Consider the following 18,886-nt stretch of genomic DNA (forward strand, 5'->3'; position numbering starts at 1 on the left):
AGTGTGACCAAAAATGTCTGTGATCTTAGATAGTTATGGAGACAAAGAGTAAAAAAATTTCAAAAAATTATCAAATTCTGACAAGACATTAACAAGCACAAACCACACCGTTCCACACTGCTGTTCACAGCAGAGTCACGCCCTCACCGCTCCATGATCGGTTTGACTCATCAGGCATTCATTTCAGCATTTGCTCATTTTCCTCTTCATTGCCAAAGACACTTTGTCCTTTGTATGAGTTAGTTAACACCCCTTTAAGATCTAAGGAATGTGCAGAAAACCTGACATTATTAATCCTCGGTCACATCAAATGATAGAACCTTCATAACTGCTGGTGAGGACAGTCCTGCAATTTAGAGGCAAGATTTATAAGGCGACCCTTCTGCACATCACTGAACATCCACCAATCTTGTGTGTAATTCAAAGAAACTCAACCACGGACAGGAAACGTCAGTGTAGACGTGACTGCTATTGTCACCTGGAAATGTTGAGACGTTCTCACCCAGTTCCCTTTGTGCCCCAGATGACCTTTTGTGTCTGAGGAGGAATAAGAAAAAGAAGAGGAGGAGGAAGAAGAGGAGGAGGAGGGGGCCCGAGAGCAGGTTAAGACCAGTTGAGCAGGAAAGTGAGTTTCCTGAGTATAGTTGGGCTTGAGCTGGAAAGAGAATCCAAGAGGTGTTTTTTTCTTTCTCCTTGTTTGAATAAGTAAACATCCATCCATTACAACCTGTAGTCAAAGGTTCTATGAACAAGAACACAAAACAAAAAAACACACAACAACAATAAAAAAACAACAAGCAACATATCTGAATGTTGTTATCATACAAAATAATGCTACATTTATTGTAGTAATACAGATTCTAATGCCAATAACAGTCAGGGTTATGTTTCCGACATGTAGGATGTTCAATATTGGTAAAGCATTTGTGTCTGTCATCCTCCTGGGTAGGTCAAAGGTCAGGGTCAGCTACTCAGCAGATCCCCTGGAGCTTGCAGGGATTCAGCAAAGCATATACTCACTACAAAGACAAAGGGCTTGAACCTGGTTCCTCAAGTTGAAGTTCAGTTTGTCCGACCATCAGGCCGTCCTGCTCAGCTTGGTGGAGAGAAGTCCAGGGACATTAAATGTTTTCTTTCTCCTTTTGTGAATGAAAAATATTTGGATTTGTCATTCAAGATACAAAACACAATGCATTCTTTATCAGTGTTCGTGTATGTGTGTTACATTGTGTAACTACACTTCACACTGACAAATAGCCATTGTATTTTGGCAGAGCTGGCAGGGGTTCCCATGGAGCTATTTGTGTACATATAGGTGTGTGTGTGTGTGTGTGTGTGTGTGTGTGCGTGTAGGCCTGTAACCAGATCCATAATGAAAGCTAGTCCAATGTGTGTCTCTCTTAACACTGGCCAAACGCAGCTTGTTGGCTGTCTGGTGAGTGTAACCCAGTTTCTCTGTGTGTTTGTCTGGTGGTTAAGACGAGCCTAATATAGTTTTATATTTCATCAAGTGAGATAAAACAAAACAAAAAAAAAACATTAAACATTACATGGGTGAATATTCAAGCTTGTTAAGGAAATCAATTGTTGGAGAGAATATGTCTGGAAAAGAAAATGATATTTGCCTCAGGAGTTGGTGAAGAACAAACCAGAACCAAGGAGAGTATTGACATTTCATTCATCAGGTGGATATTTTTAGCCATTTTGGGGCTATAAACTGTTATACTGTTAAATTTATATATTTATAGATGTTGGAAAAAAAATCGCTAAATGTTATTGTAGAAGTGGAATCTTTGAATGGTGTTGTTGGAGGACTGTGTCATCTTCTATAGTTCATTACAAATGCTACTTTGTGAATATTTATGCTTTAAAGTTTGTAAAACTAATGTTAATGTGAACATTACCTCATCTGAGACATCTGAATACTGCATCATGAGACTAGAGCATGTTCAAAAACCCCTGAGGGTATACTGGGGGGTGTGGTCATTCAATTGTTGGCAAAAGGTGACTAACTGGGCATCCTTCCAAATTAAATGAAATATCATAACTTATTTCCTGGACTGACTTCTTTCAATCCAAACCAACCTGTCTTGTCGCTGCCAGAAATAGGAAGGGCATCTCGTCCCACCTCTCGCTCTTATTCCCAAGTGTTTAAACAGCAAATGTAATGGCTATAATGAGCTAGAGGGCTCCGGAAAAACCCTCTGCACTCAGGTGCATGTCAGGTTGGCTGGATCATGTCATCAGAAGGAACAACCCCCTCTCCGTTTGGGTGTCACTGACCTTTCGCTCTGAAGCAACAGAGGAAGGTCTCCAAACACACTTAAGTGACCATAGCAGAGGCTAACAGACAAACAGGTTGACTCAGGGTGTGTCAGCATCTGCAAAACAAAGCCAGTTTCTGCCTCTGAAAGAGACATAAAAGTTCAACTTCAGAATGACTCACTGCACAATATTAAAAAGGCTAGTTAGTCAAGTGCATCGTTAGAATGAATCACAAGATGGCCAGCCAGTCCGCTTCTAAAATATCTACTATAGTGCAGCTAGCTGGTAATACAGCGAACCAAGACACACAAACACAGAGGTTCAACAGTGAAGTGAAATGAAATAGACATTGTTTGACTTTAAGATTATGTGTAATTTGAGCATGTAGCTACATCGTTTCCTGTCATTTCTAAACTCTGACTTACAAAAAACCCCCCCCAAAAAAAACACAACTTGGAAAACATTTATTGAAACCTATAAAGAACAATGTCAAGCACTGGGGTCTGGGAGCTGTCAACACATAGTCCCAAACTGATGAGAAACTGAAACTCTAGACCCTGAACCTCCAGCTGCTGACCTCCAGAAAAATAGTGGTTGGTACAGGCTCCATGCTGGGTGCTATATATAGTCTATGGGTGCTGCCATAAAACCCACTTCTTCTTCTTCTTCTTCTTCTTCTGATTTTCTTTTTTGGTGGTTGCATTTCCACACTTCTATGAAGCACACATTCACAATCACCAGCTGCAAACAGATACGGTCAGTTCACCGTTGGCCAAAAACATGAGCACGTTCAATTAACACTCTTTTAGTGTGTTCATGTACGTCACTGAATTTGTGTGTGACAATGTTATAATTTTCTTTGGGCAGAGGGATTGATGAGATGAGATGAAAAGACCGAAAGTCATCCCACACAATGGGGTGTGTATGTTGTCCTGAGGTTTAATCCCTCAGCCTGGAAACCATCACGCTGTGTTTGTCAGTTGGACTGGGCGACACACATAGAGACAAAAAGCACATTCTGACTAATGCATCTTCTCACATAACTCACATATGACTCACAGATGACTGATCTGCCATCTCCGACAAACAAACAGAATGTAATATCAATAATTTGGAAAAATACTGTGTATTTATTTGCTTTTGTACCTTGATTTAGATATAAGGAGTGATACTGCTATCATGCATTTACAGTAAATATGATGCTTAGCTTAGCACAAAGACTGGAAACAGTGGGAAACTGCAAGCACAGTCCCCCATCAGCACATCTAAAGCTCACCAATCAATACCTTATACCACTTTTGTTTAATCCATATAAAAACTATTTTGCTTTGTTTGCTCTTTTGTTTCACTCCAAACCACTTCATCTACTTGTGTGTCCCTGTTTGTCTTTACCCATCCCATCCTCTTACTGTCCTCATCCCTCATGCTCTCTTGCTCAGCCACATGTGCACTCTGCGTTAAACAAACCAAACAGACCGTCCTTCTCTGCCTCCGCTCATTTATTTTAACCTTGAAGATTTCAGTTCCAGTGGAAAGCTGGTGAAACAAATCCCATCAGTTTAACAAGAGGGCAGGTCAGTGGGTTCCTATAAAAACACATGCATCATACACAGACTCAACTCAGCTGTTTACTTACCAGTCTAGAGGAAGTGTTGTGAGTTCAGCATCAAACTTAATTCATTTACTTGCCAGGAGCTATCTACAACGGTGGAAAGTAACACCAATGTTAACTATCTTGTGTCCATCACTTCTTTTCTTCTTCTCAAGTTAGCGCGCTAACCAGCTAGCACAGGCTGTCTCTTCACTTTCCGATGGCGATTCACTGTAGCCTCCGATCTGCCTCATTTTGAGATTAGGATTAAGATTATAAATAAACGTAAACTATGTTGGAAATCCTTTCTTAAAAATTCACGACTTTCATTTATTACTTTGACTATTTAAATTTCGTCATGTATATGTCGACATTTAAGAAGCTAATCAGGGTGGAGCTGATTTGAGCAACATTATTCAACAATCATATTGTGTTTCTTTTTATATACAATCTGGACGGCTAGTCGGATTATTTCAACATGATTATGATAGAAATTAAAATGTTTCAAGCACATTTTGAAAATCACTCTTGAAAGAAAAAGACTCAAGATAAAAGCCATTGCCAAAGGCCTAAATACAGACCGATAAAAAGTTGAAATTGAAGTTGAAGAGTCCACGATGTGCTAATGCTACTGTTGGTCACATTTATTACTTATTCTGTATGTAGCAAAAATGTCACCTTTGTGTAAATGCTTCACATCCACACATCCAGAGGCCTTATTGGGAAAAGGAGACAACAAACTTTAAACCTCAAACACTGCAGGTCACTATTTTGATTATACTTTGAGCTCAGTGGCCTAAACAGAGATTTCTGTTCGGTGTGATGATGCACAATAAAATTCAAATTAAATTGGCTACCAAACTGATGCCAAGTCCAGTTACTGGAAAGAGTGCTTTAATTTTATCACTGATTAAGTTAATTTCTTAACCATGGTCATAGTGAATGACATTCACCTGCAGCTCCTTTGATAACCAATGACAACGCTGCATTACTTGCCTCACAATCACTTTTTTTGTATGCATGTAAACAGCGTTCTTGTCTCACACTAAAACTATAAACATGTGAGGGCACACACAAACACATAAGAAAACGGCACAAAAACTCACACATACACAGACAGAGAGAGAGAGAAAGAGAGAGGGAGAGAGAGAGAGAGAGAGAGAGAGAGAGAGAGAGAGAGAGAGAGAGAGACATCCTGTTGCACAAACAAACCCAAAAAGCACCTGTAGGTAGTTTCGAGCAGAGGAATGGATGGGTAGGTGTGGTGGAGGGAGGTGCAGTAAGAGAGAGAGAGGTGGGGGGGAAGATGGCCTTTAAAAAGCAGATTAAAACAGGTTACACATCTCATTCTAGAGGAAATTTCACATACATACACAGACACACAGTGTTTGGACTATGGCCTCCACCACCTCCGGTGATGTTCTGCCCACAGGCGGCAGGATCTTCACCACCATGCCTGACATGTGCTTCATCCCTGAGTTTGTGAGTTTCTTATTTGTTAATCGTACATTGAGTATTTTCCCTCTTTCCTGTTTGACATATTATCCCATTTAATCTTGGTTGTCTCTCCGCTTTTACTCTGCTTATACCCAAGTGAGTCGTAGACTAAGATCTCTTTCTATTTGCTTTTATCTGCCTCTTTCCTTCTGGCTCATCCTCCTCTGTCATTCCTCATTCACTGAGCATCAATTAGATCTTGGATCTTGTTTTCTTGCTTCTATCTGCCTCCTCATAATTGCCCCACTGAACGAAGCCTCCATCCAGATAGGAATCAGTCTTGTCTTGTTAAAATGGTGTTCGATCAGTGGAGCCAACACAGAGAAGAAGGACCAGCTAAACAACCGTGAAGACTGGAGGCGTTGATATGTTTGGTTTGGTCTTGTAAAGCTGGTGAAACTGATTAATGAGCAGTTAAGAGTTCAAGTTAAAACAACTCCTACCTGCCCATCAGCTACTAAATGATTGTTGCCACATTATAATAAGTTTTTATCTCCATAGGACAAAGTGTTTCCAGTAAAAAACATGTTTCCATAGAAACAGAAAAACAGCAACCACGGCCGATGTTAGCAACAAAAAGCAAAAAATTGTGTGAAACACTTGAAGCTGAAGTATTCTATCAGCACATGAGGAGACCAATGGTGCAATAATGTCACTGAATGTGTGAAATTTTACAGTGACACGTTAAAATTACTTATTTCATATGTTGAAAAAATGTCACCTTTGTGGCAATGCAACAATGAGTACATGCACAGCCACATGTGAAGGAGCATTAGTGGGAAAAGGAGCAAACAAACTTTACACTTGACACAAAATTTCAAAGAGGATAAAGATATTTTAAAATACCATTTTCCAGTAGGATTTTTTTTTTTAAATCTCTCTTTTAAAAGTGGGTCTACAAAATTTAATGGAGGCCTCTTTTCTTATTTTAATTCCTTGGTGACAGGATGTTGTGCATTTTAAATATACTGAATAACTTTTGGATATTGCTATTTACAAATATGTGGAATAGATGTTATCCTCAAACTACAATACCGTGTTTACATTTTTAAGATTTAAGATTAACTCTTATCAATGTCAGTTTGTTTCTGTCCTCATTGAATGCAATATCATTGCTCTACTTTGTCAATTAAAGGTCAGTTTATTATTGAATGCAACACATAAAATGCTGTTTTATGAACCATTCAGGAACAATTACAGACTGACTGCAGTTTCGTTACAGGGAACTCAGAAGATTAAATCTGTGTGACACAGGCGGAAAAACAGCGTTAGTTGCAAAGGGAGGTGTAAATCTAAACCAACCGTCACCTCATGTGGTTTACTTGCTGCCTCAGGTCTTTTCTATTGAAGCACACCTTTTCATGACATAAAATGATCTGCAGCTCAGGTATGGAAATGTACTGGTAATGCTTACTGATCTGAGTTTGCAATGTAAATCTAAACCATTACAACTAAAAAAAAAAAAAAAAGGGCAGGCAGGGCAACTGGCTGAGGACAGGCTTGGCAGCTTTTTTTTTTTCTTTCCCCGAAGTGGAATTGATTGATGGAGCAATTTCATATTTCAAAAGAAAGTTCAGAGGGCGAAGCCGACAAGAGGAAACTGCTGTTTTTGATGTCTTTTTGCAAAGACAAATGAACCTGAACTCAAAGCTTCTCAAAAAGAAAAGCAGCACAGAGAGCTGATGTGTGCCATGTGAATCAATGAATGAATGAAATAATGTAGGCTGCAAACAATGAAACAATACTGTACATGGAATGTTGTTTGAGTTGACTTCATTTCAAACAAACATTTTAAAGTAAGCTCAGATCAGGCGTGTCACAAAAGGTCAGGCTCGACTTATTTAAAGCAATAGCTCTCGACTATAAAACGATCACCGATTGTTGGCACGAAGGGAAACTGGAAGAACTGTACTCAGCTTCATAATAGTTACAATGGATACCAGTGGCAATGCAGCGTCAAGACAGATGATTTCACAAAGCATTTAAAAACACACACAAAAACATCCTCTCTGTCAGATCTATATGTATCTATACACTATATCTATGTTCCATATGTATCTAAAATGTATATGCTCCAAATAATAAATGCCAGAAGAGACATATTTAGCTATTTATTGATGATGCAGGGATTGTTTGAACATGTGGATCAACAGCAGTGAAGTGGATAATGCTTCAGGAGTTAATGGATGTTCAGGTATATTTTATTATTTTGTTGGACATTTAATGGAACAAAGGTTGATTCCCTTTAACCTGGAATGGATATAAGTGGATAAGGTTCCTCTGGTGTGCAGTTAGATAAGTCTGATATGTAGTGGAGATAAGGTTTATGTAATATTTGCTGATAAAGTCTACCACTGAAACAGCTTAAAGTAATGTTTGTATGCGTGTTGTCACAGTAATGTACTGTTGCTTCAGGCGTGTGCTCACCTCTGTATCTCGTTCTCTCATCGCTCTGTGCTTCAGGTGGTTTTAAGTTTTCATCATAATCAGATATTTGATGAACGTGGCTTTCTCCCATCAAAGGACCTGTTACATAACGATAGACACTGAAAGGTTGAGGCGGTTGAACTGTTTGATTACTTAATGTGACCAGTTTAACAGACATGCGATGACTGATTTGTACAGACATTTCTATTTTATTTTCTACTGCAAAACTATCACTTACATAAAACATCAGTTTAAAGGATATTTTCCCATTACAAATATTATTAACAGTGTCATATCCTTATATTATTAGGACATGAAGGATTTATTATTATATATTGAAAAAATGTGTTTGTGTTATGCTAAAACATATTTTACAGTAGTTATGAGGATCAGCCAATTGTAGCATTACTTTTAACTTTTATCATTAAGTGTTTTGATTGTGATTGAAAAGTATAAATTTCTCCACTAGTGAATCGTCCATTTTATTTTTCATGTTTCGTAGACGAACATTTAAAACAAACAGATCTTCATTTGAAATTTTAATCAAGGCTGAAAAGTTTTTAAAGTGAACTACTGCTTGGAAATTATGACATCTTGATTGAAAGAAAAAAAAAAAACAGCATAAGCATCACATGGCTTTAATTGAATATTGGAGAAAGCAAATACCAAATATTTTCTATAGGTGATATTGTCATACAGATGAGAAAATGTCCAACTTTAAGATACTTAAACTTCCTGCAGGTGTATTGTTTAATTCAGGGCGTTGCACGCTCGCTGCATGTGGTCAGACTGAATGTTGGTTGCCGAGTTACAAAATGTTGTCTGCCGTCAGCTGATTGAAACCTGCTGTCACTGCATTTGTGAAAAAAGAGGGCTCAATATCTTTTATTTTATTTTTACATATTGGTTAGATCTTTAGAGTGCAGTTAAATTTCCAGAATGATGTCAGGATATCAGCTGGATAAAATGATTGATTGAATAGATGAACTCGTTGACCAACATTTTAAAGTAGTACCGATGATCAGTTTCTCACTCTAAGCACAGCACAGCAGACTGAATGATTTTTATTTACAAATTTTTATTGGAAATCCCTGTGGAAATTCACCCCTCAAAATCCTTTTTTAGCAGGGAGCATAAAACAGGAAAGGGAGAAAAGTCTTTTGTTTTGTTTCTCACTGTAAATGAGATGAGGTAAGTGCTTGCTTGAGCTCTGCTCCTGCACACCTGATACTTGTAGGTTTAATGCTGATTGGTTGAGTTGCAGCACCTGAAGGGGGTTGGGCTGTGTGTACAGCACCACTGTTAAAGCTGGGACACAATAGGCCTGTTTCACAGCAGACATTTTGATCTGTCAGAACAGGAAAAGCACAGGTGTTCCGTGCGACACAGACGAGGAAGCTGAAACTGAAGCAGCAATTAATGATTTTATACTTCACACCTGTGATCACCACCGCCTACTGTGACATGTCAAAAATGTTTCATGACACTAAGAGAAAATCCTGTTGCACAATAAAAAGTAAAGGATGTTTTTCATGTTCCCAGTATTCATAGTATCACAGACCTTCTTATCAGTGAACAATGTTTGTCGAAGGAGGAGGGAGAAAGACTGTGGAAATACACCAGAGAGTGTGTGTGTGTGTGTGTTTTGTACTAGAGACTAAATATTTAGATATCTGCTGTATTGATTATGTAATTTTTTAATTCATCACTTGCAAGTTCCTCCTTGCGAGCTTTATGGCACCGCAGTATGATCACTAGTGTGCTGCTTTAAAGTGGCTGTAATGTATATTATTCAAATAACAATGTATCAGGCTTTACTGTTGTGGTTCACTCTCACTGTTAGCAACTAGCTGATGAAGTCAGTGGAGCGTTAGCAGCTAAAGAGCCAGATATTTCCCTCAGGAGTAATTAGAGGTCAAAAACGAGAGGCTAGAAGAGAGGGAGTATTTGAATATTGGGTTTACATTCATCAGGAGGCCAGAATCATGTCTGTAGCTTTCACAGACTTTCTGTCTTAATGACCTGTATTAATAGGAAGTGGATCTGAGCGAGTACATGATGAAAACTGACAATTTCCTCTAATTTATCATGAGACTGTACACTAACAAAAACTACATTTCAAATCCATTTCTCTGTCTCTGTCTCTTCTTCTCTGCTCCTCCCCTGTCACCCACCTCCCTGCAGGTGTTTGGAGGTTTGGTGTGGATCCTGGTGGCATCGACTCGAATCCCCCAGGAAAACCCTCTGGGCTGGGTGATGTTCGTGTCCGTCTTCTGCTTCGTAATGACAACACTCTGGCTCTTCATCTTCCTCTGCGGAGCCAATCAGAGCAGCATCTGGCCCTCCCTGGTTAGACACACCCACCACCCGCTGATTGGCTTAAAAAAGGGTTGACAGTAGATAGAGTACATGGCCTAAAGAATGTGAGAGTATAGAGAATATGTGATGGATGCACAAGTCATTGCAAACCAGGGATATTAGTATTGATGCTAACAGCCTCCATTCATCCAACATAATGTTCTTGTATGTTGGTGTAATGCTGGGTAATGAGGCCTGGCTTGTAGTTCCATATTGTCCCAAAGGTAATGGATGGAGTTGAGGTCAGGGCTCTGTCTTACACTCTTATGTGTCTTTCATAAACTTCCTCCTTCCTCCACCTGTCTCCACTTTTTCTCTCTCTCTCTCTCTCTCTCTGCAGGATGCAGGTTACCATTTTGTGGCTGTGGTTTTCTACCTCAGTGCGTCGGTGGCTCTGGCGTACATCACCCTCACGAATGCGACTCTATTGGCTGCATTTCCTTCTCCTGAATTACTCAAAATCTACCGACTGGATATTTCTGCAGTGGTATGATGTCATACACACACACACACACACGCACACGCACGCACGCACGCACACACACACACACACACACACACACACACACACACACACACACACACACACACACGTACACACACACACACACACACACACACACACACATATGAATGCAATCAAAAAGCATCTCTATTTGTCACGTCATCATCATCCGTCTGTGTTTTCAGGTGATGTCCTACATTGCCACTCTTCTCTACTTCATCCATGCCATTTTCTCTGCCTTGCGATGGAAGAGGTCCTAAAAGAAAACAACCATCGACAAGCCAAGAAACAGGACGACCGAAAAGAGAAGAATCCAAAGAAGCAGCTGAGCTTTCATTGGACTAAACACAAAACAACTTTTTTTTTTTTTTTGCTCTTTTTATTTTCATGTCAATAAAGAGGACTTCATGCTTTTGAACCAATGTCACAAAATGTTGAACGAAAGCAAGCAGGTTGTTGATAAATGTCACCTGTGCATTGGTCTGATTACTGAGTCTGTACATTATGAATCAGAATATACACAAACAAACCTCAAATTCGTTAGTCACAAATAAATGTGCCGTGAGGAAGGCGGATGGGTGTATATAACTAATTAAAACTCAGATCTAATTAATTCAGGATCATTATATGTAAAGATAAAATTATGAGGACATCCAGTGTGCTGTATTTTTTCTCATTAAATAAGAATTATAGAAAAAAAACATTGGTGACTTTACTGACCAATGACCCCAAAACTTGGTGTACTTCTTCACAGATGGTTCACAGTTTTTTGTAACGATGTATAACAGCTCAACGACGAAGTCGCATTTTAATGTCAGCAGGTCCAACTCACGGTAAACACTTCTACAAATCAAAGAGACACTGAAGCATTTCACTAAATAAAAGTCATGCAGTAGCAGATCGAGTGTGAGTTCAGCACTAATCTAAATTACTAATAAATCCCGGGAGGGTTTTACCATTCAAAAGCTTAAACCTTGAATATTCAAAAGATTAGATTAGAGATAGGACCGTCCTTTATTTCCTGCATGTTTACTATGAATAATGGTAAATGTCTAAAGAGAAATAGAAAAACGACTCTTCCTTTTTTCATTTTTTTTTTGATGTAACGTATGGATGAATGATTCCACATGATTTGTTGTCTGCATTTTTATGAGAACTTCCAAAAAATTTCAACATGTAAATATTGAGATGATTTCACTTCATGGTATTTTTTGGAAATTTCTGATGTGAAAATAATAAATGGGAAATTCCAACACGATAGTTTTACTGTTTGTTCAGATGTTGACAGAGTGAACATAAGTGAGTGAAGCCATAAAATATCTATGCGACAAAAGAATTACATCGACATATCAGTTTCACCCGTTTATCATTAAAAAAAAAATCTGCAAATTATCACAGAAAATATGTTACAGAAGGTTTGTCTCTTTATCTTAAATCATATTAAAGTACTACATACACACATTTTATCAGCTTGACTTAGTTCTGATTGGCTCACATGATTAAACAAGTATCAGGCCGCTGGAATCTGTCCAGTCACGGCCGTGTAACTTCACTTTAAGTGAAACAAATATTATGTGCTGAGCATCACAAAGAACACTTATCTTGTCCTGAGCCAGAGTGGACTGAATGATATGGAGCCTTTAAGATATTTGCATCCATGCTCTCTGTAAAAGGTAACGACAGGTTAGTAAACCTGCAGATAGGTTTGGTATTACATAGCCCCAGGACAAGTTTTTCTCCGGATAGTAAACCTGAATATTTATGGTTTCCAGTAATAAAAAAAAAAGAAGAAAAAAGCTGCATTTACCACAAATACAACAAATCCAATATCTGAAGGTGAAAAACTCACAAACCCAGTAACTTCACTGGTTTAATTACCTCTGTATGTAAATATTAAGATACTGAATTTTTGTGTTGTGTTTGGGTTTTTACCAACACAGCGATCCAGAGTAAAACAGTATATCATGACAAGATGAGCCATGGCTTCTCTTTTTCTTCATTTTTCTACATAATTTTATAGATTAGCTTGTATTGTGTCAGTGCATCACTAAAACACATTTGTTTGCCAAATGTGGAGCAATCTTTGGAGCAGCTGAATAAACTGTAAATACAACATTGATATGACAAACATGTTAGCAGACAGTTGCTGATTTACATAACAAGTCATTTAGCTCTGGTGAGGCCAAAGCTCGCTGTCTTTTTAGTTCTGGTTTGGTCTCCACCAGCTCCTGAGGGAACTGGCTCGGACTTCATGCTCCATGTGTCTGTCTTCTGTTTAGTGCAGGTAGGCAGGTGGTGCAGAACGGGCTTATCAAAGCTCTTTTAGCTGATGTGCTGTGGCTGGAAACGGGTTGATGAGAGCAGTGTGAACGAAAACAATAAAGTTGTTGGTCATAAAAACCAAAACAATAAGCAGAAAAAAAGCGAAAATGCTCCATGAAACTGAGGAGAACTGCAGAGCTGGGTGACCACAAGTGACATGATTCACACCGCACTCATTTGATCAACTGTCAACTTAAAAATACTGATTAGTGCAGCTTTAAAGTGAAGCCACGTGAACCTGACAAAGAAGTAACCTGTACAGCTAATCATGATATCTATTCTGAAAAGAAACTCTTGTTATAGCCTCTGTGTGCACTCCGCTAACATAAAGGGCCATAAAGTTCATGCAACCTAAATCTCAGTGAAGTGTTTCTTTACCCAACGGTAACAACAGAGATATTTCAGCTGTACAGCTTTTACTGCTGCCTGTGGGCACAAAAATTCCTCCGCTGCTTGTATCAAAATCCCTTCACAGGTCCCCAGCTCACATGCTCACATTAACCACCAGGTAGCCTTGGGTGCTGTGAGATGAAGGGTGTGTCCAGCGCAAAAGAGCTGTTTTGGGAAAGGCATCTCTCTGGCACAGTAGCAGAACAGGTTTGTGTGTTAACTTAGCTTTCCTATAAGGGGCAGGAACACCTGCTGCAGCTCCGTTAGTTCAGAGGAGAAGGCAGGACGCTCACCGTTGACTCTCTGGGTGAAGGAACAGGCAGAGATGGCTGCAACCACCGCTCAGCCAATGGGGAGCCTGCCCAGCGGACTGGGGATATGCACCACGGCCCCGGATATATTTTACCTGCCTGAACTGGTGAGTGGACAACGACAAGAGGACACAGCAGCTGACCTTGAAGATAATTATCACGGGATTCTGTCCATATTTTTGAAATTGTGATTTTCAAAATTATTCAGTTTTTCTTCTTTTGTTTTAACTGATTTGCTTTTTAAGTATTTTAGATACAAGAAATATTGCACCAAACTGCCATAAATTTCTTTCATGGCAACAATGAACAATGAATTTTGTTCAAACGGTAAAGATCTCAAACGTAAAACATGTTATCCGTCCTAAAATATGATAAAATATTAAAAATTGGTAGACACTGTATTTAACAGTTATTGTTACACTTGAGAGATTGACAAATAATTAACTTTTTTTTTTTTTTTACCTCAAAATGTAAAAACACTGTCGCCCATAAAGTTGGAATCATTTTGTTTTCAGACATGATCCTCTGTTTATTCCTATTTAAATGCATCAGTAATCACTTTTGACCAGGTGCAATGATTACATTATGTGTCCCAATTACACAGGTGAAATGAAATAAATCACACTGTCACAATCATTTCATGGAAAGAGGTGAAAAATATTTTATACCAACTTTATGAGCAACTGTATATATATGGCATTTTTAAAAAATCAGCACCTATTATATATGAATATGAATTCATCTGCTACAGCTCATGTGATAACTTCATGATGCTGATCTCTAAATAAAAAAATACTAGAATTTGCTTTAATTTTTTTAATTTACACATAAATATAATGTGTAGCTGAAGATTGATTTTGATGCAATTTACAGAAAATGGTGCATTTTTTGGTGAAATGGGAGACAATGAAACGTACTCGTCACCCCCCCGACAGTCACATCTCACATTTCACTCGTATTGTACCTGTGCTACTGATCTAAGAAAGAATGCGGCCAACTCTTCTTCCCCCTGGATGATGATAAAAGAGAGAAACTGTTCAGATAACGGCTGGAAAAATAACTGCACGGAGGAAAGTGTTTCAGTTTATACAGTATGTCTGTTTATTTGAGCTGTTATCTGTTTAAGGGCTGTAAGTTTACCTTCACTGATGATCTCCTTTGGCAGTTCAGTTCCTGCGGCTGCAGTATGATGCTTTATGCAGATGTGATGATGAAACTCTTTTCATTCTCCATCAGCATTATCAGACTTTTTTATGGTCACGAAAAGACACTCACATCACTTAGTTTACGACTGGGGAAAGATCCTGGTCTGTTTTAATACAGAAAAATGTCCCAGTGACTTCAGACGTGTTTATTTACATTTAACCAAAACCTGCTGCTGTTAAAACCTGCAGCGCTTCATTCATTAAAAACAAACCTTGCCCCTGTAATGGGGAAAAAAAACTCAAGCCGAAGGTGAACATAATTTCCGGGAGACTGGCTGAGTCCCTTCATCATTAAACATTTGCGAAGCTCTTAGGCGCTACTACACGTCAAAAACCTCACCTCCACCTTCAAATCAGACACGACACATAAACTGCTGAGAAGCCGTGTTGAGATCTGGATCCGGTTATTCGCAAACTTTTATTTTAGATGCTCATAGGATCAGCTCAGTCGGGCGTGACACAGTATCACACTATGAATTCCAGAGAATTCAGACTATTTGGATGTGGTTAGCACTCCATCTAAAGCAAGCTGACAGATTAAACACTACCCAACCTGAACTCAGAGTACACAACACATAGGGAGTAAAGAGAAGTGTTACTCAACACTCGGAGAGATGTGGCCTCTGAGCCTCCTGAATTATTATTCACACGCTGTATTTTGACCAATTTTTCATGTCTCTCTCTTTGATTTTGCTTTTACATTTTATAGTTTTGCTTTTATACACTGTTTCCTGTCTTTTGTAAGTTTGGTTTGCTGATTCTTGGTTCTTGATTCGTGCTGGGATTATTATTGAAAAATTCAATCTTCAAATTATAGTTAATGCAAATCCAGTGATTCTTCTTTTTGCTAATAGTATTTGATGCTTGTGTAGCTTTGTTACACAGCCTGCATTCATGTCCTGTTTGATCAACAACACAGGTGACCTATCACATCCCGTCCCAGTCAAAATAATGGTACTGAAGCATGAGCCAACATGTTATCATCATCACCACAATCACGATTATAGGAATATCTTCTCATTGCACACCGCATCCTTCCCTCCATCTGTTTCTAAACCGTCACGGCCGAGGTGGCTTTAAAAAGGTGACATCATAAAATGATCACAGCCCGGCCCGAGTACGTCTGCAGGTCGTTCTGGGGAAAATATCCCGCCAGAGGAGCAGAAAACAAGAGTATAAAGACACGTTCCTCCTGCTGCTGCTGCTGCTGGGAGGATTTCATGTCTTCAGGGAGTTAGTGCACTGCATCTCAGAAAAACATTTCAGACCGACTGAAGGATTCAGTTCTTCGCTGTAGTTACTGTCACAGTGAGACAAAGGGAATGAGGCATTTAGGATGGATAAATAGAGGAGAAGATGGAGGAGTTGGACAGACACCAGATGGGTGGAGTTTGGTTTGACTCAACAGCGAGAAGCAGAGAACTTGGGCAATCACATGAAAATATCTGAGAGTCTTTGTACACTTAGTGATTTACATCTTTCCCAAACACTGCTTGCACAGAACATCTCTTCGCTCTATTCCTAACTAAATACCTTTCAGACTTTCGTTCTCTTTTCATTGACACGTTTGACTACTGAGCACGTTTTGAACTTTTAAAGCGTGTGCTCAGCTTTATTGATGATCTTTATAAGAAATCACAGTGGAGGTTCGTGGCTCTGAGCTGACTTTCAACTTTTCAAACAAGAAAAACCTATTTTCAAACTGTCTCGGTTTCTGAGACTTCACCTCGACACATTCCTCTATATCATCTGTCAAAGTCTTATTTGAAGATAGTCTTTTCACTTACATAAGCATATATTCTCAACTCATTCTCGAAAACGAAACCTCTAATTTCAAGCTTCACTCTTTCGCTTTGCGTCTCTGGAGGGATGTTTGGTTTATACACAACTTGTAAAAGGGCCGTTATGTCGCCTAGTGGTCTAAGCTGTGTACCATGTCATCATCTTAGTGCCGGACTTCCTGTTTTATCTCTCAACAACAAAGGCAAACATGCCCCTGAATAAAACCTCTTCAGAGGCGCTTCACTGATTTTAAATGTGACGGCATTAGGCCGTAATAAGTTGTCGCACCATAACAGCTGCCCTCCGCTCTGCAGGTGTTTGGCGGTCTGGTTTGGATCCTGGTAGCGTCGACCCACGTGGACCCACCAAACCCTCTGGGCTGGGTGATGTTCGTCTCCGTCTTCTGCTTCGTCCTGACCTTCCTCTGGATGATCATCTTCGCTGCCGACGGCCATAAGAGCGGCTCCGCCTGGGCTGCCGCTGTAAGAGAGAGGGAGAGTTCATGAGATGGGGGAATGAAGAGAAAGAGAGAAGAGAAAGAGTCTTTAAATATTTCTGTTTTACCTTTCTGTGTCCAGGACTTGGCTTACCACGGCCTGGCAGCGTTCTTCTACCTCAGTGCAGGTGTGGATTTGGCTTACATCACCTTCTTGAATAAAGCAGGCGAATTAAGAATCTACCAGATTGACATCGCCGCTGTGGTGAGAACCGATTTCAAGACGGACATATAGACAATTAGTGAAAAACTCACTCCTGAAGGCATTTTACTCTTTGTTCTTTCTTATTCCTCTGAAAAACTGCTCACATCAAATTGGTGACATGTCAAAATAACATTAAGTCACTTCCAGCTGCTACGATGGAGTTTACAGGAGCAGTTCAATATGCTAATCTGATTTCATGTCCGTATGATAACTTTAGTATACATTTGCAAAATGTCAGGTTACTCCTTTAAGAGCAGGCAGTGCAAAAGAGCAATTCATTTCTATTAATGTGCGTCTGTGTGTCAGGTGTTCGCCTACGTGGCCACGCTGCTCTACTTCATCCACGCCATCCTCTCCGCCATCCGATGGAAAACCTTCTGAAGAGCGACGCTGATCCACAAACCTGTGTGTCCAAGTGGTCCTGTGTGAATGTGTGTGTGTGTGTGCGCTTGTGTGTGTACAGTGGAATTATTCAGTCTGCTCGGATTAACAATGAAGGATTTAAACCCCATTTTGGGACATGTGATAATGTCCAGTGAAGGTATTGAGTAGATGGAGATTTGTGATGAAGAACAAAGAGGAAGAAAAAAAGAAAACATTTAACGCATGCAGGCAAAAACAAAGTTGAACAATAGAAACAAGAGCTGCAAACTAGAAATGTCATCCTGTTTGTTCTAATGAAAACAAATGAAATGTATAATTTACAGTCTAAAACTGGTCAAAGTGCAGTCGCTCTGTGACGCAGCAGCTCAGTGTTTTCTTATTTTTACCAGACGACACTTTGAGCCAATGGTCATTTATTACATGTCATATTTACCTGACTAACAGACCTTTGTTTCTCTGCAGTGACTATAAAGAGTTAGTTGCTCATTTTTAGATTTTGTATTTTCTGTCATATAGAATTTAACATCAGAAAATGATCAGCACTTAAAGGACGGTGAAGTGTATTTTTATAAGACCTTCCTATGAAATTTACAGTTGATAAATAGTAAATAATTTTTTGTATTCTCGAGATTAAAACAAGATATAGGTGTAAACATTGCTGTGTCCTTATTTCATTTGCTCCACTACATTTGAACAAATTCATTCACTGATCCACTTTGATGTAACCCCAACGTGGCCATCGCCTTCTCATGATGACGGCGGCCATGTTGTCTTCTTTGCACTGGTGGAGTAGATGTTGGTTGGAAATTCTTGCAGTATTTTTTCCGTAGACTTTTCGTCTTTCTCAGCTTGGTGCTGGTGCTGGTGCTGGTGCTGTACTGGCCCCGACTTGGCGTTTCAGGCCCGGCTGCTCCCCCGTCGTGTCTGACGGTGCTTCCTCGGTAGGTGAACTCTTCAGTTGCGGGCAGGTTCGTCCTGTCTTCTTGGATCGGTGGAGGAGTCTGGGATGTTTAGCATCATCAACTCTTGTTTTCTACAGGTTGATCTTGGTGCTGGTGTGTGTACAAGACGAAGGCCACGTCATCGGCAGAGCCTAGATCTCCCACTGATGAGACGAGAGTCCATCTGACGCCTCGTTTGGTCTTGAA

The 18,886-nt window shown here is 39.6% G+C and overlaps 2 protein-coding genes across 2 annotated transcripts; both read left to right on the forward strand.

The window, feature by feature from the left end:
* The first annotated feature begins 5,216 nt into the window (after positions 1–5,216).
* On the forward strand, positions 5,217–12,114 carry LOC130180937 (myelin and lymphocyte protein-like). The gene is made up of 4 exons (XM_056394600.1): positions 5,217–5,338; positions 9,965–10,129; positions 10,479–10,625; positions 10,829–12,114. Exons 1-4 carry the CDS (start codon positions 5,252–5,254, stop codon positions 10,901–10,903), a joined length of 474 nt encoding a protein of 157 aa, XP_056250575.1. The 5' UTR covers positions 5,217–5,251; the 3' UTR covers positions 10,904–12,114.
* A 1,421-nt stretch (positions 12,115–13,535) lies between these two features.
* LOC130180938 (myelin and lymphocyte protein-like) lies at positions 13,536–18,391 on the forward strand. The gene is made up of 4 exons (XM_056394602.1): positions 13,536–13,773; positions 16,968–17,135; positions 17,232–17,354; positions 17,661–18,391. The coding sequence occupies exons 1-4, from the start codon at positions 13,681–13,683 to the stop codon at positions 17,733–17,735; spliced, it is 459 nt and encodes a 152-aa protein (XP_056250577.1). The 5' UTR covers positions 13,536–13,680; the 3' UTR covers positions 17,736–18,391.
* Positions 18,392–18,886: the final 495 nt, after the last annotated feature.

The sequence above is a fragment of the Seriola aureovittata genome, chromosome 14, assembly GCF_021018895.1.
Source record: "Seriola aureovittata isolate HTS-2021-v1 ecotype China chromosome 14, ASM2101889v1, whole genome shotgun sequence".
NCBI lineage: Eukaryota > Metazoa > Chordata > Actinopteri > Carangiformes > Carangidae > Seriola > Seriola aureovittata.